General features: G+C 35.2%; 1 protein-coding gene and 1 non-coding gene across 2 annotated transcripts; one reads left to right on the top strand and one right to left on the bottom strand.

Annotated features, from left to right (window-relative positions):
• Position 1: 1 nt before the first annotated feature.
• Positions 2 to 22,486, top strand: LOC112573273 (nuclear receptor-binding protein-like). Its single transcript, XM_025253489.1, has 15 exons — positions 2 to 210; positions 1,499 to 1,621; positions 1,864 to 1,965; positions 2,391 to 2,480; positions 3,191 to 3,231; positions 3,823 to 3,917; positions 5,516 to 5,603; positions 7,177 to 7,259; positions 8,061 to 8,119; positions 9,865 to 9,963; positions 10,682 to 10,817; positions 11,459 to 11,558; positions 12,443 to 12,493; positions 12,831 to 13,137; positions 13,943 to 22,486. The coding sequence occupies exons 1-15, from the start codon at positions 67 to 69 to the stop codon at positions 14,057 to 14,059; spliced, it is 1,635 nt and encodes a 544-aa protein (XP_025109274.1). The 5' UTR covers positions 2 to 66; the 3' UTR covers positions 14,060 to 22,486.
• Positions 22,487 to 23,728: 1,242 nt separating this feature from the next.
• On the bottom strand, positions 23,729 to 23,800 carry Trnac-gca. Its single transcript has one exon. It is a non-coding gene; the product is annotated as a tRNA-Cys (tRNA).
• Positions 23,801 to 23,967: the final 167 nt, after the last annotated feature.

Here is a 23,967-nt window from a genome sequence, read left to right as displayed (position 1 = left end):
AGCTGTTCCGTCGTTTTGTAGAAAGACACGATCTCAGACTACTCAGAGGAATTGCCGGATTACAATATGTCAGAGCCAGAACCTGAAAAGTCGACTGTCTTACCGGTTAAACCACCGAATATACCTCCAGAAAGTGGTGACGAATCTGACGATGAAAGTGGAGTTCTTGAAGAGAGTCCTTGCGGACGGTGGCAAAAGAGGCGAGAGGAGGTGTGTGCATTTGTCATTAGACGATGCATTTCACAGTCGTCTGTAGTTTGTGTGTTTAAAAGAGAGATGTATTTATTTGCTGGCTTATTTGAAGAATAGGAGATATACATTTTTTGCTGTATTTTCTATTTTTTAATACAAACTTGATCTTAATTTTAGAACGGGGTACCTAAAGAACAATTTTCCATATAAACTGGTACGCAAGTAACAAATACATAAAGAGAATAAGGAACAAAAACAAAAAAAAAAATTAGAACTAATAACTGGGAAATATGAAGCGGGAAGGGTTTAGTTCTAGAAAACAATGAAATTAGAATCTAAAATGAAACATTAATGATACCTGTACATAAAAGACAAAAGCAGCAGTATATGAAGCCAGAATTATATATATCACTTAATGCGTTTAGTCTCACAAATGAAGCTATGTATTGCTAAGAAAACTAATTAGAGTTTTAAATGTCAGCCCAGGATTGCCAAAGTACAGCAAGACTGTATATAAATTAATTTGAGAAGGTAGTTTAATTTTATGAATGTTATGGCTACTTCCCTACTTGTCTTCCTTTACAAAATCAAGATACTCTTAGTCCTTGTTACTTAGTTCCTATTTGCATTTTCTGTATTTGTCTTTTATTCATCATCAGTACTGTTGTTTATCCTTCCATCATTCACATGCTGTTTGTTTGTTCTTCTGTCCCTCATATGTTGTCCATGTCTCATTCTTGTTCTTAAGTGCTACAAGCATGCTCCTTACGAGAGTATGTGCTATACAAATCTTGCGTTTATTACTATCATACATTTAAAAAAATTTCTTTTGTGAAATATTTGTAGGTCACAGTTATTAAGTCTACATACATCACCTTTCACTTGTGACCTTTTGATCATCTTGCCTGGGTTTGATTTCTTAGTTAACATTACGAAGTCCATAGTTATTGTTTTGATTTTTCAGGGCAATGTGCCAAACTGTTTACACATACCTTTGCAAAATACACATGCATAGGTTTTCAGTGATAAAATCTCCCAGCAGCTGCCCCCCTCTCTGTCAGCAATGCTGAGGGATGCATTCATTGTTTTTGTCTGACAGTACCTGCATGTAGAACAAATGTTTGAATAATGTCAGAATGTTTTGACACTGATGACTGTTGCATTTCACATTTGTAGAAACATTTATTCTTGAAGATGGAAACAATGTTACATTAGCAGAGAATGTAAGTTGTAGCTAATTAATAAATAAAATCAGCCCTTAGGACCAGATTTTTTTTTGAATTTATTAAATTTACATTATGTGCAGGTTGAGCAGCGAGATGTTCCAGGCATAGATAATGCTTTTCTTGCTATGGACACAGAAGAAGGAGTAGAAGTTGTTTGGAATGAAGTGCAATTTTCTGAAAAGAAAAATTTCAGATCACAACAGGTAAGATTATCAGTTTTTCAGTTCAGCAACCATTTGGCAACTGCAATATATCATCTAGAATGTATCTACACTGTCAATGTCAGGTCTGAAAAAAATCTGAATCAAAAATAACCTAATCCTTATTTTTTTCATATTAATTAAAATTTCTTGGAATATCTTGAGAGGCACCAGAAGTTAATCTGGATTTCAGTTTAGCAAAGATTATTTAAGTTTTTTTATGATCTAGGTATCTGTTTTTACAGGACAAGATTCGTCAAGTTTTTGACAACTTGATCCAGCTGGATCATCCAAATATTGTTAAGTTCCATAAGTACTGGACTGACACTAAGGGAGAAAAACCTCGTGTAAGTCTAGCATATCTTTATAAAATGGTTTCATATCAAACTCTGTTGATTTCTTTGACTGTTGGAAAGTGATTTTACACTGTCAGTAAAACCCTAATGAACGAAAGCCTTAGCTCCAGTTCCACAGTTTTTCAATATACCTTGCATTCAGTTAAAAGTATCTGCATCGAAGTTACATAGTTGCAAACAGAAATCTTGAATTGCTGACAAATTTCTGCTTGCTGCGTAATGTAGCCACAGCATTGTTCTGACAATGAAAATGATCCTTCAACTGTTGTGTGCACAAGCTACAACTCATCAGGGGGAAAAAATTCTAAAGCCAACCAGTTTGATACTTTATATACTAATAATAATTATTGTCCTTGTTAATAATTATTTCTTTCTGGAAGCATTGTTTATTTTTTGAATTGGTGCATTGTTTTCAGGTTATTTTCATAACAGAGTACATGTCCTCTGGCTCCTTGAAACAGTTCCTGAAAAAGACCAAGAAGAATAACAAAACATTCCAACTCAGGGTATGGCTGGAGTGGGTTTATCGCCAACCAAATTTTTTTTTTTTTAAATGTTAATCTGGAATTGTTTACAGCAGAGTAAAATTATGCATTATTTGGTTCTAAAATCCTGACTAGAATTTTTGTACAAGCTGATTCTGAATGTTGATCATTGTGTGGCTTTTCCTGGTAGTGATTGCTTGATGTGCAGTTCCAGTAGCCAAGACAAATTAACATAATCATTCATTAAAAGGAGGGAGTTAGACTGGACGAATATCAATATTAAATTACAGAGACTCTTGAAACATAATTGTGAATGAAAAAATGAATTAAACATTCTGGTTCATGGTTAGTGATCATCTGGTAATAATGAACTTACTTTCTTTTAATGGCAATACGTAGCAGTATTTTATCTTTATTCTCATTTTATCAGGGTAAAAGACTTGTTCAATAACATGCTAAGAAATTTAGAAAAATTCTTATGGTGTTTAAATATCTCGAAAAACCAGTCCTGCTTAACCAAATAAACACAACATAATGACAAAGCAAGTTTCTTTTCACTTTGGTTTAATATTGTTAAGTTTATATTTAAACTAATTGGGATTGAACCTTGCTTTGAATTTTCGGCTTAAATGAGGGATTTTTCAAATCTGTTAAGATGTCATTTGCTTAAAATAATAAATATAAAAGTAATCAGTTTTCTTAAGTTTATAGTCACATAATTATTTCTTCAGGCATGGAAGAGATGGTGCACCCAGATTTTGTCTGCATTGAGGTATGTTTCATATTGTTGTAACTGACATTTGTGGCATTTATTAAAGACTTGCTTACACCTTGAGTGTAACAGGTTGTAGTTTTTTATCAATAACTTTAGTTTCTTAGACAGCCCACAGGAAGATCAGCAAATCCCAATGTTAGTTCTCTGCCATTCTCTAAGATCTAGTACTGTAGATGTTGTTCCTGTCTGTTGTTTATTCCCATAGTTATCCTTTATTCTTTAAGAATCTTTAATGCAAAAGCATTTCAATAGCTGTTTAAAAAAATGTGTAGGACAACAATTCATGTGTAAGGTGCATTGATCTTCCCTCAGTGTAGAGAAATGTGTGATACAAGTATTATTAGTGGTAAAACAGGCTTTGAAATGGACTCTAATCTGTTACTTTACACAGTTTTTTTTTTTTTTTGGTTTTGTTTTTGTTCTGGTAATATCCAGAAAGATAAAATGCAAGATACTTGATAGAGAAAAACTTATTTACAGAAATGATAATTTGGTATTTGTTTTAAAAACAACTTTATGAATCTGCAAAGGCAATTATTTGCATGTTTGTAAGTGGGTTGGTGGCAAGATTTGCTTCATCTTTCTTAGCTATCTACACTCCTGTGACCCACCGATCATTCATGGCAATCTAGCTTGTGACACAATCTTCATCCAGCACAATGGCCTCATCAAGATTGGATCGGGTAAGAGTTAATGCTGCTTGTTTTTTTTTATGCTTAGCATACTTATAGAGCTGTGTTTCACTGTCATAAGTTCAGCCTTCCTCTTCTATCTGCACTGTTTGAACGCCTGCCCTTTCCAGATATCCTTCCCCATTTATTTTTCCTTTGATGCATGCTTTAAGACTGCAGCTTATGGTGACTAGACAGAGGGAATCATAGAAAGCAAGTGCAGTATGGTTGATATTTGTTGAGCTGTATTTACTTGTCCTCATAACTGTTTGCTTACTAAAGATACTTATTACCTTTGTGAATAATCAGAGACAGTTCGCATCAATGAGCCAAGGCACACATTATTTTTTTAAAGTAATGATGATTTTAACAAGTTAGGGAAGAAAGTTGGCAAAATCAAAAATGAAGAACACAGTTGAAGTGCAGTCTGCCAACGTTGACTGTCAAAATCTTGTTTAAGAGCAAATGCTGGATGTAATGTTTTTAGAGCGTGCAGATCGTATCATATATAAGTTTAGCCCCTGCAGATTATGACTTTTTATTAACACCATGATTTTGTCTCTTGCTCCATTACTCAAAGACTCAGATGACTACTTCACGCACAAACGAAGTAAATACATTATTTTTTTAAATGTGAGGACAGTTTGCCACAGATTTGCACATTTTGCATAGAGAATGGTGTGCATTCACGAGGAAGATTCTGAAGTAGGTGCATACACACACTGCCCATGCATCTGTGCATATACATGCATGTAATAGTCATTGGTTCACATGGCTTACATGGTCAGCATCATCTGTAAATAATCATCAGCAGGCTTGTGCCAACCCAATATGAATAATCTTTCAAAGGAAAATTTACAAGAGAGTCAGTGCTTGATGTGCAATTGGAGTGACAGATGTTATATATATATATCAGTGTTTAAAAAATTGTTATTAGTTCAAAAGATCAGTTTGGCTTTCTTATGCTCTGTGCTAGAGAATTGATAATAAGTAGTATTGTATCCAGGATTAGAGAATTTGTTTTAAACACTAAAGACCATATTTTCATCCATGCAGTTAGTTTTCAGCATAAAAAATTCATTACCTAGCTCAGATTAGTCATTCATTTTGTAAAAAATATTCTTGGTAAATATTTTCTGAAAACTAATGTTAAATGATGCATTTAAAATCTAATATAAATGTTGCATTTAAAAACAACAAGCATTAATTTTTATTTCCTGTTTGTTTTTTTTTTTCACTCTCCACATGGATCCACCCACCCACCTGTTAATGGTAGATAGCTAAATATTTATTGACAAATATAACTTTAACATTTATTAAAGACATCTGCATTAGTTATATGCTTATTTGCATTATGAACTAATGCTATGGACATTTCAGCACCTTCTCTCAGCTACGGTAAGTGTCAGTCTAAATGATAGAAATGGAGGGCTTTTGCAGCTAATACTACTTTGGAAGATGTATGCTCTTTTAACCTTTCACTTCTGGCTTTGTTCTTGGTAATTTTGTTTCTGATGCATACGATAAATATTTCATGTCCATGGTATAAAAAACTGAAACAACTATATTAAATAACTATTCCTCTTATATCGTCCATCATTCCATTGTAGCTCACAGCAATCCGAAGAGCATATTCATCATCCTGTCAATGTGTCAGGGCTTCAGTCCTTGGCTATGTTGTAATCATGGAAGTCATAGGTTAGTGCTTGGTGCAAGCAGGAAATAGTATTGTACAAAATCCATATTTATGCACAGTCCCAAATTTTTCTGTCAACAGTGCAATGTTTTCCCAACTTCACAATTTAATGTGTCATATTTTAAATAATGAAGCTGTTTATTTCACCTCTGTGTGGGAGTGTGTGTGTGATTTAAACTTATTCTTCGATTTCCACCTCCCTCTCTTGTTTTACCTTTGTGCTTTTATGCTAGCACAGCATTTAGTGTAGACCCTACCGTCTACATAACTTTAAAAAAAACAGTGCTGTTGTAATGTCATAGTCTAGACCAAAAGTCTGTCAGGTTTTTTTTGTTTTAAAGTCATTTCTTAAAAAGGCTTCTTGCATTCTAAGCGTTTAAATATATACCTCCATTTTGGAATGATAGAAAGTTAAACATGTCTGATACAGATATTGTCATCCTTCTGCTCCTGCCTCTCCCTCATCCCACATTTTCTCAACCCTCTCTATCCCCATGTTCCCTCTCCTGTCTCTCTTCATGCTGTTTGTGACCTGGTAGAGCAATTAGTTCGTGCTTTATGCTTTTTTTGTTTGTTTGTGGTTTGTTTTTTTTTGCATCTTTTCTATGCTCTGTGATGATTTGTATTGAGGTCTGTCAAGATGCAAACCTTGTTTTATAGAATGTGTAGCAATGTGCTGATGCTTTTTTTGTCTTGATGTCAATATATTGTTTTTAAAAAACTGTAATTCTACCTCATTGAATGTGGCTCCTTTTTATGAATCTAGTTTTATTTAGCTTCTTGAGATTGTAAGACTTTAAAGCTCTTTATTTATGTGCACATGTGTGTGCGCCTGCGTGCGTTTGTGTGTGCGTGTGTGCATGTTTGGTAGCTTCCTTTGGATGTAAATTCTTAAAGATTTGGAAACGTGTAGCTCTTTTTTAGGTATGCAGCATACAAATTATTCTTTCATTTAATGTGTTCTATGTACTGTGTAAGAAATCAACTTCATATTGTTCTTCTCTTGGACCTCTGATGCAGTAAACATAAAGTATAAAACATTTGACATTGTTCTGAATGCATGATTTCCTATACCAAAGTTTATTAATAATAGATGCATCATGTGAAAAGGTGCATAGGCTGTTGGGAAAATGCTGTAACTGCATGTGAAGACCATATGATAAATTTCTAATCGTGAATGTTATCTTGATAACATTATTTTCCAGAGTAAGAAACTTCTTTTGTGATATTTTCCATTTTCCACCACGTTCAGTCTGTTTATGATACCGTTAATCAATACTAGATCTTGTGAGAGATAGTTTAATTTAAGTATTTAATTTAGGCTTTTAAATTTGCAACATCTAACAATAAAAAGTAAAATATTCATTTTTCAAAATATCATTAAGGGCATTATCACATCTGAGAACATTGTATGCATATACATGTTTTTTTTACATTGCAATGATTTGAGGACATTGAAATATATTAAAACATAATACAAACATTTTCCAGTCAAGAGCTAAGAAGGTTGTAGGAAAATAACTTTGTATCCTTTGCAATTTGTGTACCTTTTATCCAGTGCTTTTTGCTCTACAGTGGCACCAGATGCTATCCACCTGCATGTGAAAACTTGTCGGAAAACATCAAGAACATGCATTGTGTAGCTCCGGAGTATGGAGGTCAGAAATTCATATTTAGTAGTATTTGTTAATTACAAGGCTGAAGCATCTACTGTAATAGATTTATTTTTGAAAGTGATTTTTAAGCATTTCACATGTTTTTAAGTCTGTTTCCATTAACATTATTATGGTCAGTTTCTTTCTTACTTATATTTTATATTTTCTCCTCTTGATCCTTTGGAAAAGATTCTGTTAATCTGTCAAGAATGTTGGTTGCCCTAGTCTTTGTGAAAATAAAATTAGAGAACTTTCATGCATTCATATCTTATAACTTTTTCCAAAGTCCATTGTTAACATTGCGATAAACTGGGAATTAAATGTATTCATGCAGTTTTATTTGTAAGACCTATCCATTATTTTATTACCAGTTTAAATTGGAAGACAAGAACAAGCCCTACTGTTATTTCTACCATTGATTTAAACCAATGAAGATAACTGTATAAGAGAGTCTGTTATAGTTCTTTTTTTTTAATTTCTGTTTTAGTGTTGTAAGACATGTGGCTTTCCATCTTAGACATTAATGTTAGTGAATATATTTTATAATAAATGGAAAAAATGTAGCTTTTAAAGGAATATATCACAGCTTACCTAAAGGCATTATTGAGATTAGTCTTTTATAATTTGTGTCAACTGCTAAAAGATCTTTAATGCACAACAAGTGGTTGGAACTTGTAAATTTTTACTGGCATTTTTGATACAAAGAAATACAAAAATTACGCTGATCAGAACACTTGTACAGCTTATCATAAGTGCCAGGAAGCATACTAACAGATACTCCTTGATAATGCAATGAATGTGCAGGTTCCAGTCCAGTCACAGTAAAAGTGGACATATATGCTTTTGGAATGTGTGCTCTTGAGGTAAGCTTGTATCCACTTACCTCTATCACTTTTGTTTTGAGCATGTTTAGTTGCCTGTTCAGCTGCAAAGTATCAAATTTAGATCTGCAAGAGATCAACTGTAGTAACTGCTCATACATGCAATAATACAGCAAATATTGGACGTTCCATGTATTAATTACTTAAAGATATTACAATTGTTTTTATAAAATTTTAAAGGAATGAAAACAATGTTGTTGACAATTAACCACTAGTAACCCTGCATCTTACTTTGCCACATGGTATTACAAGGGTCAACCCTAGACAAAAAGGGCTTCTTGTCACGAAAGCTTGTTCCTATCACGCAACTTTGGCAATAACTTTTATTCACGTAAAAGTACAACGCTGGGTAAGTGGGGTATTTTGGCGAGTCAGTTAAAAACAGTAATTTTTGGTGATGTTGATTGACAGCTCTGTTGATCTGACACCTGGCTATGATCATACTCGTACACTAATTTACAAACATCTGAAATCTGCATCACAATCCACATGTACCTAACCAGGCTGTGCCAGTGAACATGTGCTTTGATGGCAATATCTCACATTCATCACTTTGTAAAAAAAAATAACATTTAAATCATCTAGTACTCAATGTTTCTCATCATTACAATTACTAATCACATTTTCTTCATTTTGGTATTGCATTATGTGACTTTAGTTCTCAAGATAAATGTTGTAGTTCTAGGCTAAGCTGCCCATGTGGTCAGTTGTAAAGTTCTATACAAGACATTTCTCCCTGTTCATGATATGGTCTGAGATTAATAATAATAATATGAGCACGTATACAGCGCAAAGGTAGCAAGCTCAATGTGCTTCACAAAAAGCACTAAATAGGAAATCTGTGACAAGACATTCATGTGAAGTGAATGTATACAATATGCCTAGAGTCTGGTGGTGTTTTTTCATAGCCAGAGATGTTAGATTTCTGTTGTTCAGATCCTCACTTTATAAAAGCAGTGATATTGTAAGGTAACATTTTAATTATGTGTGTTCGTTCATGGGACTGTTTACTCCAAGCTTGAGGAAAGAAAAGTGTTCATTATAAGGTACAATTTGTAGTCCCTACACCAAATTCAGACAGGATAAGGAAGCCCTATCTCATGCACACACACACACAAGCACAGAAATGTGAGGGGCAAAAGGAAACCTGTGAATTCACATTGGCACCTGTCAAAATAAAAAAAAGTGCCACCGAGATGAAAGAGGGTAGCACATTCAAATGTCCAAGGTAAGCATGAGCCAAAACACATCAAAACAAAGTCCAGCAACAGAACAAGACATCTGGTGAGACAAAAATACAGAGAGAAGTCATGTCATATTATTTTTCATCTATTCTCAAGTCTTTAAGGGTATCTCAAATCAGATTTGCACATACCCTAGGTTCATCTTTCTACTATGATTGTACAAACATGTTGATGCTAGATGTTTTTTGTCCAACGCCATACGAATTAGTTCTTCCGGCAAATTCCTCTACCAGATTTCACAAATTTACATCAATGGGTATATGAAAGTCAATGCATCTTGGTGTCTGTAGCATTACAAGTGATGGTTTATTCATGAGAAAGAATTCTTTCAAAACGACATGTAATACAGTTTAGCTGTAAAGAAAATGTAATGCCTTCTTGCATGTTTTTGCAGATACTTTGGCTCAGGTTGTGTTTATAAAGACTTTCTCATTTGTTTTTAAAACTAAAACTTTTGAAAATCATTGAGCCTGTATCTTACAGATGGCAGCCTTGGGAATCCATGGTAATGAAGAAAGTGGTACTGTCTCTCAAGAGGACATAGATGCTACCCTAGATATGCTGGAGAACCCATTGCAGAGGGTCAGTATAGCTATGTTAATTTTGGATGAAAACCTTTAGCATCTAAGAATGTTCTTTTCTATTATAGATAACCCATTTATGCCTTGCATTCCATTATTGGAAAAAAATTAATTTCTCTTCAAATTCTTGTTCTTTGATTTTCTGTAGGTCACATACATGAATTTTATGTAGAAATTCAAAAATTTCAACCTCTAACATAAAGTGCTGTAAAGTGCTAAGGATGGGTAATGTAAAGATGTGCATGAGAAGCCAGAGATTTGCTTAGCCCATAACCATCAGCCAGGCTTTAAGGCCAATCTTCTTGGATGTTTAAGACAGGAATGCAAAGGAAAGGGAGAGTGGTATGCGAGAACACATCTGTTAGAGGGTTCCCATGAGTGCTTATGTTAGTCTTTGGTATTACTAGGCATATCATTATGTGTCATTTTCCATGCTTGGACAGCCTTAGCTAGCTTGTAAAACGGCCCCCAAAATAAGAAGATTGTTGCTTGCTTGCCTCTTATTCCTCTCTTTCACATTCCTCATTACAAGAGATGCTGGTACATTGGATTAGGCAGTTTATTGTGTAAAGAAGATACAACAATAGTCCCCCTTCCACAGTGTGCAATGTGTTTCTCTATCTCACCACAGTACTTTCAGCATACGGGCATATGCAGTAAACAATGTATTCATTTAAATTTACCAATCTTTCATGTTTTTACATTTTTTTTTTATCCAGAGCTTTTTGGAGCTGTGTATTCAGAAAGATCCAGAGAAGAGACCAACCGCACGAGAATTGCTGTTTCACCCTGTTTTGTTTGAAGTCCACCCCTTGAAGCTATTGGCAGCCCACAAGTTTGTCAAGAGTTCACAGTGTATGAAACTTTTTAAAATAATTTATATATATACACATAGATTAAATGAAGTAGTTCATTTTATGAAATGTTTTTCAGAATTTTATGGATGTGTATTTGTGTGCATGGAATAAATGTTAAAAAGTAAAAGATCCACCACATCTTTACACTGTGATGTCTTACTTTATGCAGTATTCTAATTCATTTAATCAAAGATTAAAACCACTGAAAAAAAAAACTTTTTTGGTAGTCCTTCCCTCTTTCCTTTTACTTGTTCATTTATTCATTTGATTGTCATCATCATCATCAATGCATGAACTTGTTCATGTATAGCAGGGATGGGCAATTAATTTTCCCAAGGGGCCGCATGAGAAATTGGGATGGTTTTAGAGGGCCGGACTAATATAGTTAACTCAGTTTTACCCAATACTGTATATATAGTATATATACTATCTCTTCGCCAGCGGGCGGGCCAGTCAGAGACAGTAGGCGGGCCGGATCCGGCCCGCGGGCCTGGCCTTTGCCCAGGTCTGATGTATATATATATATGCCCTTCAGACAGAATTACACATATCTGAAACAGATTCTTTGACAAACATGGTGACGGTACTTATCCATTCCTCAAGTATTAAAGCATAGAAAATAATGCCATTGTATTTCAGATCAACAAGAAAGCCTGGATGAGACATACATGAGTAAATGTGATACCAACAAAATCATTGCTGTTATTCCTTCTCGAGGGGGAGAACCTGTAAATCTGAAGTGAGTCAGCTTTTTTTTTTTCCTGTAGACTTCTTCGTTTCATGTACATTGCCAGTTTGAGAACTGTTGTCATCAAGTTGTCTGTATTTGTGATATATGTGGTTAAGGAATTTTATTATTTAACATTTTCATTCACTTTTATTATAAGATTGGAGGTAGGGTGCAATCAGAAAGGTCTAGATCATTACTCGCCAGTGGGAAATGATGAGTATATCTGTTGGACTTTATTCCATCCATACATAAACAGTTTGTACAGCAGAGTGTAGGGGTGGAATAAGTTTGCGTGTGTGCCTATACATGAATTTATCTTGTTTTATATATATATAAAACGAAGGGAAGCGCTGTGGAGTTATAGTCTAATTTCAACTATTTTTAGGCCAGACCACATAGGTTCTACTGTTAAAACTGAAGACTTTTACTTTGTTGAAATTTTCTGCAATGCCAATTTAGTAGAAATAAAATTGTCAAACAGTTCTGAAAGACCCAGTCAAGTCTCCTGCTGTCTTGCTAAGAGAGTAAGGAGATAACAGATGGTTTGCATTGTAAAGTACCTGTGAGCTCACCAGTGTATCTTGCCATGATATAGTCTTAGTCACTGGCATGGTGTAAAACAAACACACACACTGCTTTGTATCATTATAATGTTGCCTTTTATATATATATACACACACACATACATATACTGTGTTCTAGAGACTCTTGAACCACTTACACCTTACTGTTCTCTGATCTATCAGACCTGTACCTAATCCATGGAACTAAGCACTGCTATTGGTTGTGCCTGCAGTTTAGAGTTTGTTGATGATCACAAGACTAAACTGTGTCTGTCTTATTCTTTAATATCAGTAGCCATTACTTTTTATTGTTCTTTAAAATTCTTGCAGGGTTTCAAATGTACCTGCCTTTGAACTGGAAAAGTTCTTGGAGGATGTAAAGTGAGTTCATTCTGAATCATCTCAGGCTTTTTTTATTTTTTTTTTCTATTTTATTTTTTTGTTATTATTTCAGATTGAGTAGCTGAGAACATTATCATTCAAAGTATGCAAAGAAACTGAGCTTTCATGCATATTAGTGCTTTGAAAAAGGGATACTTTCAAAAGGTGTTGTTTTTTGTTTTTTTTTTAATCGTGATGGTGTTTATGCAGTAGTATTTCTAACAAATACTTTGGGTTCAGACATTTTTATTTATTTCCAGCCCCTCATCATGCTACATCTCAGTTTAATTGAAACTCCATTTTTGTTAAATATATATTTTTACTTTGGTGTTACTAGAAATGGCATCTACCCATTGACAGCATTTGCAATGATGCAACCTCCCCCTTCCCGACCGCGAGCCATCACACCCGAACTGGCAGAGTCGGTCAAGTCTGAGACACCTGAGCCATGTGATGTTGAGACCAGGATGGTGACCACAATACAGTGTGGATTCCGCCCACCAGCTGATGATGGAAAATCTATGCTGTACATTCTTTTGCGTATGGATGACAAAATGAACAGGTTTTTACAGACTGAGTGGACAGATGATCTGACAGCTGCACTTATGGCAGAGGAGTTGGTACATCTTGGTTTCATTAATGAGGTAGGCAGTGTATAATGATGTATACAAATGTATATGATCTTATCCTTATGAGACGTGCGTTGAACAACCTTCACCTTTGTCCTTGAGATTTAAAAAGGGACAGGAACAAAATGATTTCCGACATGTTATCTGGATGAAGTCTGCATCTGCACCACACTCACTGGAAATAGCTTTTAAATTAGCATAGCACACCATGAGCTGTGCTTCTAGCCATAGAACATTGACATTAAGACTCAAATCTGACACCAAATAAGTAGTAAATTTCAAGGTATGCAAACAATTTTGCACCAGTTCTTTTCCTAGAATGGTTTTGAAGTAGAAAATTTTCAGAATAACTTTGAGTCTAAGGCCAGCAGCAAATATTTAGGCATTAGCATTTGAGTGCATCAGAACTGAGTTATTAAAAAAATAGCTTTTAAAGACCAGACAAGTTTAATGTTCAGGGCTTCTGCTTACGCCAAAAATTGCGTACAGTAGGCATTAAAAGTTCTGAGGACCCCTTCAATTTTCGTCAATGGGGTCCCATTCAAATTTGGGCGAAGAACAGGGACCCCTTAAAAATCTGAAGAAGGGGTCCCTGGGACCCCAAAGAATTTAGCCTTAGCAGAAGCCCTGATGTTCTTTTTAAAAGGGTTTAATTATCATAATGATCTTCAGAATGTGAATATGTATGTATAGCTAGATCTAATTTACTTATTCCCCATCTCTTCAGTTAATGATATTACCAAGTAAATCTATTTTTAAATAATTTATTTTGCATGATTTAATACTTTATTCAAACAAGAGATTTGGATTTTGTTTCTAGCTTGATAGAGACAAAGTCACCTTGCATCTCCAAGAGTGCATATCCAGCCCAAAGGATTTCATGAATGGTGTTGGAGTAGACATACAGAACTTTCCTATTCTGGCCACAGCCTCATGAAGCAAGATCATATAAGCACAGCCAGTGCCAACCACCCTTTTGTTTGGCATCCTCTCATCACAGCCAGAATCTTTGCATGGTGGGCACCCACCTTATTTCTATGATGGCTTCCCAGCCAGACCTCAGACTGTAAGAGGACTTTGTGCTGGTGTCCATTTTATTTACATCAATCAGGAGGATCCATAAACAAACAGAAAACCCAAGCTTACAAAACCAAACTGACATCAAATGGCATCATGTAGCTGTTTGGATACCCCCTCCTCTCTCCTCATCAGTTGTTGAAATAATGGTCCATTTTTGCTTTACAAGACTGAAGAGGAAGTGTTACATGGATGGAGTGGAGTTACTGTGTCATACAACTTAGGTCTGCCGAGATGCTTGCCAGATGGTGAAAAAAGATGCTGAACCTGTAAAAGTACAGGTCATGTATGCTGGAAGAACAGCATACCATCTCCAGATTTGTGAAGTGTGTGCACATTACAAGTTTCATGATGTTGAACCAGTGGAGTAACTCTGAGCATATACCTCTACAGTGAATATGTCTGCAGATGGAATATTAAAGCCTGAAGTGAAGAACTAAAACTAATTGGCTTCTGCATTGACTTTTACAGAAATTGCTCCTGAGGCATAAATGCATGGTTTGAACTAGGGGCAAGGATAATGTACCACCATCTAGTAAAAAAGATATTGAACATGTGTAATAATATAATTTTTTCCACCTAATCTGATCCATATATAAAAACTAAATATGGTGTCAGCTGTCTAAACTATATGATTTGAGGAGATGTTTGAGTTTTTTAAACTGCTTTTTTAAGTTGAAATGCTTTCACAACAATCGTTGTGGTTTCCATTTTGTTAAGATTTCCGCATTGATTTGAAAAGCTACATTCAGCTTCACATTCAGATAACAAGAATAACAGCAGATTAATTCTTTAATATCACAGGAAACTGATTCTGACTTTAATATGAACAAAGGAATAGTTTTTGTTTAAACGATATTGGCTTATTTATTTTTAAAGAAAAGCTAAAAAAATCGGAGCTTTGAAGAGAACTATCAGAAATGCTGGCAACACGTGTATGCAGCTTTTTCTCATGCTCTTTTTTCTAAAAGATATTTGTTCAGATTCACTCCCAGTTTGAAGAACATTGCCTTAACCTTCACTGAATACTATCATGACCCAACTGATTAGATGCAGAGCATTTTAACCCATCCAAGGTGGATTATTTGAGACTGTACAAGAGCAAGCAACTCACTTTAGTGCTTTTAAAGCCACGCCTTTTTATGTATGGGATGTTTGTCTAATTACAGTCTATGCTTGAGCAATTTTGCATCAGAATTCAGTTTATTTTTGTAGTCCATGTGCTTTTATGACACAGTTCAGGACATCAAAAGTGGGTCAGGTTTTTGATGAAGTGAACAAGCTTGTTTCAGTGTAGCTTCATTTCTCTGTAATCATCATACTTCAACATTTCAATGGAAATAATTAATCTTACCATTTTTTCGTTCCGTTCTTTCTCTTGTCACACTGATACCACCATGGAAGAAAGTCTGCATTGCAGGTTTTCTCCAATTCGCTTAGTCTTTTGTTGTCATTTCAAGTCATTGCCTGGAGTAGTTGACTTTCTTCAGCTCATATCTTTGCATTTGCCCTATTAACAGGTAAAGATAAAGATAGTCATGAAGCCTTTTAGTCGCTGGGGAAGGATTTGTTAGAGACCTCACTTTTTGTGATGGTGGAGCCCATTTCCTCTTTCTTGCTCACTGCCTTTCCATTCAGAGTCTTCCGAGTACCACATGGGTATCAAACTACCTATTGCCTATGCCTCTGTCCTTGGCTTTTTACTATTTCAAAATAAAAATCAGATGTTTTTTATAGGGTAATCCACTGACATTAGATCTTTTAGTTTGCTTCCTAATTGAGACCTAGTCTGCTTGAGCTATATTCATTGTAGATAGGCACTCTCAAGTCTGTTTCTCAGCTGACCTTCACATTTTGTCCTCCCTCTGACTAATCTTAAATAACTGCACCTTTGCTGCTTGAAGCGTATAGCACGATTAACTGTTGTAGCATGTCACTGTATTATGTTGTTCAATATCCTATACCTACCTCACTGTCCACTGGCTGTTATCTTTCATTCATCATTAATGGTTTGCGCAGAAAGTGTGATCTGTCTTGGTCACAATGCTGCACATTATAAGTTCACATTATTATTATTGAATATTGTATTTTCTCATAGTAGTTTTATTTGTCTTTATTATCCCTATTTTTAATCATAAATTTTCTGTTAAATTTAAAAAGTAACCATATTTTATCATTTACTTTTTTAAAATACTGGGGGGAAAGGGTGGGTTTTTTTTTGGTAGTCCAAAAGTGCAAAAGATAAATGTGAAAACTTTGAAATATTGTATTTGTTGTGTTACCCATAAAGGTGGAAGATTTAGATCATGTCGTTTTGCTCCCCTTCTATCTTTGTGAGCAGATGAAAAGTTCCTGCAACATATGAGCATTTTGCACCTCACATCTTGTTTCACTGAATGTTGGAAACTAGGGCATATTTTTCATGGTTTGCCCAGTTAATCACAATTCTGGGATTATTGTGATTGCCAGCATCCATAAACTAAGTTTGGCCCTGAAAGGATTGTCTGTTTAAAAGTTTTTTAGTGGGGCAATCTAAATATTACAGGATATTGATTTTCTCAGTTGACCTCTCTGAAAAATAGGTAAGATTGATCCATGATGATTAAAAATGATAAAAAAGAGGGTGAGGAAGTGGGGCAAAGCCTTGAAACAAAAGCAGTTTTTTTGTGATCACTGACTTGTGTTTTCTGGATAAACTCCACTGGAAAGCAAGGAAAGAGTGTAGCAAGAAAATAAGAAATAAGATTACATTTGGTTGTGTTTTTGTGAAGCACATGTAACAAATTTCTCCTGTCTGTGCGACTAATGGGCTTGAACATTTTGTGTGGAAACCTGTCAGTAATTTTATCAACTTTAAGCAGAATAGTAATTACTAGGAACAGAAAAAAGAAAAAGGGGACCTTATTGATAATGTTTTGTTATCATTAATTTCCCCTTAACATCGTGTCTTCAATCATTTCTTGTCATTTGCATTTAAGCGATTCTCTTTGTGTTCATTACAGTTTTGGGACTTTTGGTTTTTTTTTCCTTGAAGCTAATTTGTAACTTTCTTTTTTATGCTAAGCTTACTGCTTGGTTGTTCTGCATGACCAGATTTTTAGATGACTGCACCATTTATCCTTAAGATACTCCTGATTGAGAAGAAGAGGTGTTAACACCCACATATGCAGTTTTCAGAACTCACTCAGAAATACCAGGGAACATTGTTAGTAGCACCAATGGTGAAAGCTACTGAGACTGCTTGAGGAAAAATGCAAAAAAAAGAAAATGCATTACATTAAACTTTGTACTAAATTTAAGCATGCAATCAAGGAAAGAAAAAAATTGAATACAGTTTCAAAATGATGAGTGGTGAAGATGGCACCAGCATGAAACCCAGTCCACAATGTGGCTATGTAAATGTGGACATGTCTTTTGATCAAATTCTGCTATCATGTTAAGTGTATTCTGTTGTGTACATACATCATGGTCCCACTTTTCCTCTGCAGTATTGAGTGGGACTCAGCATGAAGCAATTTTCATTTATGCATATTTCATGCCAGTATGTTTGAGTTAAAATGAAAAAGGAATGTCTGCAGGGGTATATTCTCAATTCACCTTGCTTTTGGAGAGTAAGTAAAGTTCAGACCTGTGGGTGCAAGTAAGTGCCTTTTATGCACAACAGTTAATCGGGTGAACATATTTTCATCACATTGGTGCGTTTACAGTTGTGAACATTGTGTTGCTGTGATAGCTAAATATGAGCTGTATACTCAATAGGATTATTTTTTTGAACAAAATTTGACAGTTACCCAGTAATTTGTCAGACCCGCCTAAGATTATGTTAACCTAAGATTAAGTTTGTTTTTGTTTGGTGGTTTGGTTTTTTTTTTTCTTATTTTTGTAGTTTCATTACTGGTTTCACAGCATTACATGGCACAATCAAGTGGAAAGACACATTGTCTTTAACAAAATTGTTTCTTTGTGTTCTAAAAATCTTCTCAACACATTTAAGAAGGGTCTTTCTTGAAGACATCTTTAAAACATGAAGTGTCTGGACACAAGGAAGTAGTTGTGGCCTTCATTGTCTAGGAGCATCATTTTGCACACCTTCCCATCAGTTCAGGATATTTCATCAATCAAGAGGAAAAAAAGTAAATAAGACACCATAAAACCAAGAAAGGTAAATCTGAATATTGTGTAAAGATGTAAGTTCCAACCATACTAAATTGATGTTTTCGACTGGCTTATGCGATACTTAATCGGGAGACGTGAGCTGCGTATCCAGAAAAGGAAAGATAGGCGTAAAGCTCATGTTGGTAATCACAGCAGTATTAAAGATGGCTGCCACCACCTCACAATTTAAGCAGCTGTTTTTGTTTTGTTTTGGTTTTTTTTCTCCTCCTTTAATTATTTTTAATGTCAGCTTAAACATGAATCCACTCAGGAAAATTTCATCATTCATCGTATGTGGTTTGGTAGACTCTAAATTGTACCTGGGAAAATAAATCTCAAAAGACATCCAGATTGTTAAAGATATTGGTATTTAGTCTTTAATAGCTGGTTCTAGCATTGAATGTTAATTTCCTTTTTTAGAAAAGCACTTGTGGGTTGACCTAATAACTAATGTCATAAAAGGGCTTCAAGTATATGCCAATGACTTTTGCAGCGTTGCCAAAAAAAAAAAAATGTTGCTCTTTTCCCCCAAAACCAGATTAGATATTGCAATATTCTAAGGTCAATCCCTTGCAGATTAAACAGTTTTTTTTCAGATTTTTGGAATAGGTATGTTATACTGAATTAAAGCCACAAATTTAAAAATGAAATTGTACTCTGATTTAGCTTTTAAATGAAAGGTGGCTGTTTAAACCATCATGCTACACTAGTGTCAGTGCAATGTCTTTTGAGCTCTGCTAAACTTTGTCAGTATTTTTTTTTTTTTAAATTTCAGGGAAGGGTGAAATCGACTTTACATAAAGTTCTTGGTGAATACAGTAACTTTGAAATTATATGAAAATAACTACATATGTAAGTTTTCCATTTGCTTTTTGAACTTCCACTTTTCAAATTAAGTCTCATTTCTCATTTTGTATAAGAAGTTTGTAAATAAATTCTTCCAGTCAGACTAATCATTTATACTGCTAAATACAGTATTAGTAGATTTCTTAACACTACAGTTGGGCATTTTTTAGAAATGATTTACAAGTCATTTCATGAAAAGTAATTTTAAACATTATAATGTTATGAATAAAAAGATAAGTAACATAATGCTGCAATTGTTTTCTCCAAGATATGAAGGATTTCAGGCTTTGTTTTCTTAACTTTGATGGCAATATGTTAATCATTTATGTGGGGTGTTTTTCTTTAATGTGAACGAAGTAATTATATATCCATGATATTATGAACAGGCTTTCAATTACTAACATGAATACTTTTTTAATGTTCATAAAAGTGTAATTCTCGCTAAACATGGAATGTTTAAAGTGATATGTTTGGGTGGAACAGCAGTATTTTAATCACCTAAGAAAATGTCCACCCAAAGTTGTTTGCTAAATTTGTATGCTAACCCATCCAGTAAGTGTCATTTTTCTTTTTATAGTCAAGTTACAAGTGAGTGTATGTGTGTATATCTGCAAGTGCATTTAAGATGAGTACATATGGGTAAAATTAAATTGTAGCTGTCTGTAGTGCTCCACTTGGTGATAGGATCAAGTAGAAAGTTCTGTGAATTTTCTACAGTCATATACTGACATGGTCCATCCTAAAGAGTGTTTCCTTCATTTAGGTTAAGGAGGATTTGTGATTTCTTTTATGTTATTTTACCAAAGAAGTGCAAGAGAGTTCAAATCCAAGCTGTGAGTGCTTGGGCACTTGAGGGATATGTCTGGACAAAACTTGTTTTACATGAGCATGAGCTGCTTATTATTTGTACAGTATTGTGATATCCACTTTATCCATGTAAAAAAAATGCATTTTTTTAAAAAGTTTTGGAGACTGTTCATTGTTTGCTGCCATTGCTTCATTGATTATTTTCAGTAGATCTGTATGGGGTGGATGGGTAGGTGTCTGCAGGAACAGTGTGTGTAGTGGAGATAATGCATAAATGTATATGGATACAGATGAGAATATGAGGAGTACGCGTTTGTTAGTCATCTTGTGTTGTCTGCTGCTTTAGCCTGTTATAAAACGAGCCTTCTCTGATTGGTGCTTGTCAGATATGATACTAGGAATACAGCAGCTGGTTGGACTACTTCACTGGGGTGGTGGGAACTGTGATTTTGAAACCAGATGTTCCTTCCAAGTAATTTGAATGGGCTGTACCTTGTATAGTTTACTTGAACAGTCCTCTGTCAAACTCCACCAGGCTCCTCTTATAGTTCATTCTAACTTATTTGGTCAAAAAAAAGGTACATCTTCTAGGTGAACGAGCTAGAAACTGAAATGTAAAGAATTAACAGAAAAGATTCACATGTATTTGGTGATTGAAAAGGAAAGATGAACATTCGGTTCATGCAGTATCACCTGTTGAAGAAGCTCTGACATCCTTAGCCTTGACTTCCATTTGAGACCAGCAATGTGTGTCTGAATACTATATGCAATAACATGTACTTGATGAAGCAACTGTGCCATTGCTGGAATCCCAAGATCTTGGTATTTTTTTGCTGCTGTTGTGCTGTGTATATCCACATTTAAATCTGAGTGGTTCTGACAAAATACTTGCTAGATTCATTTTAATGTTAAATCATTTAAGCTGTTGAAGAGTGTTGGAGTTTCTGAAAGGTTTCAGAACAGGATAACAAATGGCCACCAAAGTGATGATGATGTTATGAAGCTGTGGCTTGTATGCCACGAATTTTACTTTGAAGTTTTGTAATTGAAAGAAGTCATACAAAAGGGTTTTTGTTGGGGTTTTTTGTTTACTTTTTACATTTTGTTAATATCATTCCTCTGATTGTGTTCTAGGTTTACTGAACACATTTTAAAGGGGTGGATGAATGACGAAAGGCCTCATTGCTGTGTTCATTCTGTCAGCATTTATTTTGTCATTCTTTTGCAACTCTCCATAATGCTATCACTATGTGACTGCTTAGCATCATTGATAAGGACCAGAGGTGGAGCAAGTGGGCAAATAAGTATAGAGTTTTAAAACTGATGAGAAGCCCATCATAATTACATAACACCATCCGCATCCCATATGGAGCTTATCAAAAAAAGGACAACAGCCACAAGTTATTTTCAATAATAAGTCATAATTTTTTTTTAATTACATCTTTAAACAAACAGGAACAGATACTGCAGCAGATGAGACTAGTATGCAAACTCCAGCTGTCTGTTTGTTGGGCAGGTGTTTTTTTTTTTAATCCTTTGGTTTTATTCAAAACAGCTACATGTGAAGGAAGTCTAAAAAGAAAATGTCCGTTCAAGCAAAAAGTAATTTAGTTGATGGGGGTGGGGGTGGGGGGTTACAACAGACATTTCTTTGGTACAGATGAATACTGGACATGAAAGCTGAATTCTCCACAAAACGACATTCTTGTTTGTTTGGTTTTGCTTTTTTTTTTTTTTGGCTAATTCAAGTGCAAACTTATTTTTTAAATAACTAAGTACAATTCATTACAATTCCCCAAATCCAAGTAAACAACTGTTTCATTTATGAGGTCCATCAGTAAAATTCTCATTATCTTCTAGGAAAAAGGTCATGTCCAATGATATTTTATTGTAGACTACATATCTAAAATAACATTATCATTCTGATCACGTTTCTGTGAATTGTACTTTATATATTAATAAAATACATTAAATAGGAATGATGAGGATAGCTATTCAAATGTAACCAAGACTTTGATAAGTGATAAAAGAATCCGACTTATGAGTATCACCTACTTAAAGAGTTGAAAGATATTTCATTCTATATTTAGCCTGCCATTGCTGCTACCTAATTATTGACTATAGTGGGCTTTAGTAAAACAACCTGTACATTGCTATTGGTAGAATGACTAGGTAGTATGCCTTTTAGCATACCTGACACATATTCTTTCTTCCAGAATTGCTCAAGCAGCTGAATGAAGTTAAGTTACTTATTGCACAGTGATCACTACTCATACAGTTAGTTCACAGAATGCTCAAGCTGCATGTGAGCTGTAAGCAGCTTAGTCTATGTTTATGTCAAGTATATACCCCCCTCCAAAAGAAAAAAACAACATGCCAGAAAACTTCAAGAATGGGTTTACATGTTTGGAGGCATTATTTGCTTTGATTCTTGTATTCATGCATTATTAATAATGATAATAAAATTTTAGAAATCAGACTGCAATTTGTAGTTTTCTTTCAGTCATATTGTCGTTTGTCCCATTTATTAGTTTACATTGTTATTTGTTTCACTGTTTCATTCATTAATTGATTGGTACCAATTGACAAATGGTTATATGGGTCTGCCAGTTCATTTATCCGCTGAAACACATGACCGACGGTCTGGCTCTAGTACCTGGAGTGGACACATAACCTCTCTCTGGATGGGTGACAGCGGCCTGCCTCTTTCCTTCTCACTGTCCTGATCGAGGAGCTGGTCAAGCAGCTTCCTTCCCCTGTTCTCCTCTTGGAAGATTTTAATGGACCATCCCTTCTTGGATGGGGAGATTATTAATTTTTTATTGACCCCCATAGTACATATACAGCATCAATTCATCTTTCTACATGTGATCACACTGTGACAGTTAAATTTGTTGGTCACAGGGATGATCTCTGTGAGGATGAGCATTACTCCATCCTCTACTACTCGGTCTCAATTGACACATTCAAACAGACTGATGCGCGGCAGATTGGAGTACTTTCAAGATAATCCGAATCAAAAATTTCTCCCATGATGTTCATCTTGCATTCTTACCCCAGGACGAGGCTTCTTAGGAATCTGCTACTTCAACAGGTCATCCAAGGGAACGTTTCTCCCTAACTCTTGCAGATAATGGAAAAGTCCATTCATTGTTGTAGCTCCTGCAGGCGCTCCCCCCCCTTACCCAGGGTTTCTGGTTCAATGATGACTGCCGGAAGCATTTCAAGTGTAAATATACATCTCTGAATGTATTTGTGCGAGCGTCTTAGTCGGAACGAATGCTAGCATGTTATACATATATCCATCGTGATTGTGTCAATCTGTATATAGCTGTGACACAGCAGAGAGCACACATGAAGATCCGTGGAGTTGAACAATGCACTGAAGAAAACACTCTTTTGTTAGGGATAAAGCAGGAGCTTTTGTGGATTCCAAGGTCAGTTAAGTGCAGGTGTGTATTGGATGGGGAAAAAACAAGGTAGATTAGATAACACGCCAGACGAACAAAAGCCAGAATTTAGCAGAAAATTTCCCATGGGAACTTCCATCCTCTTCCCTGGAAATCCAAAGAGGAATGGGCTGATTTGACTCAGTGTTAGCCTGAGCAAGAGAAGTGGATCAGTCCGACTACACAAGATAGGATAAAGACACAAAAAATTGTTTATCTCGTACCCCCGAAAATTTTTTCTGTTTCCGACAAAGAGCACAAAAATAAAACAAAGGGGACACCCGGGATCGAACCGGGGACCTCTCGATCTGCAGTCGAATGCTCTACCACTGAGCTATATCCCCTTGGCTAAAGTTAGTGCAAGTGCGTTCTATTATTCTCAACTCTTCCTTCTCTTTGTTTTTCTTAGTGCTTAAGAATTTATATTTATTAATGTGTTTATTTTTTATACCACCTATTTTTGCTTGGTTCAAATAACTACAGAAGAGTTTAAAACAAAGACCACACTGAT

The sequence above is a fragment of the Pomacea canaliculata genome, linkage group LG10 (assembly GCF_003073045.1).
Source record: "Pomacea canaliculata isolate SZHN2017 linkage group LG10, ASM307304v1, whole genome shotgun sequence".
NCBI classification, from domain to species: domain Eukaryota; kingdom Metazoa; phylum Mollusca; class Gastropoda; order Architaenioglossa; family Ampullariidae; genus Pomacea; species Pomacea canaliculata.
Note: the sequence above shows the minus strand (reverse complement) of the source record. Positions and strands in the feature narration are given on the sequence as shown.

Excerpts from the sequence above, each read along its gene's own strand:
- LOC112573273 (XM_025253489.1), top strand. The coding sequence starts at position 67 with ATGTCAGAGCCAGAACCTGAAAAGTCGACTGTCTTACCGGTTAAACCA. Across the intron at positions 5,604-7,176 it reads TGTAATCATGGAAGTCATAG|TGGCACCAGATGCTATCCAC; the intron begins GTTAGTGCTTGG and ends TTTGCTCTACAG. Across the intron at positions 11,559-12,442 it reads GGAGAACCTGTAAATCTGAA|GGTTTCAAATGTACCTGCCT; the intron begins GTGAGTCAGCTT and ends AAATTCTTGCAG.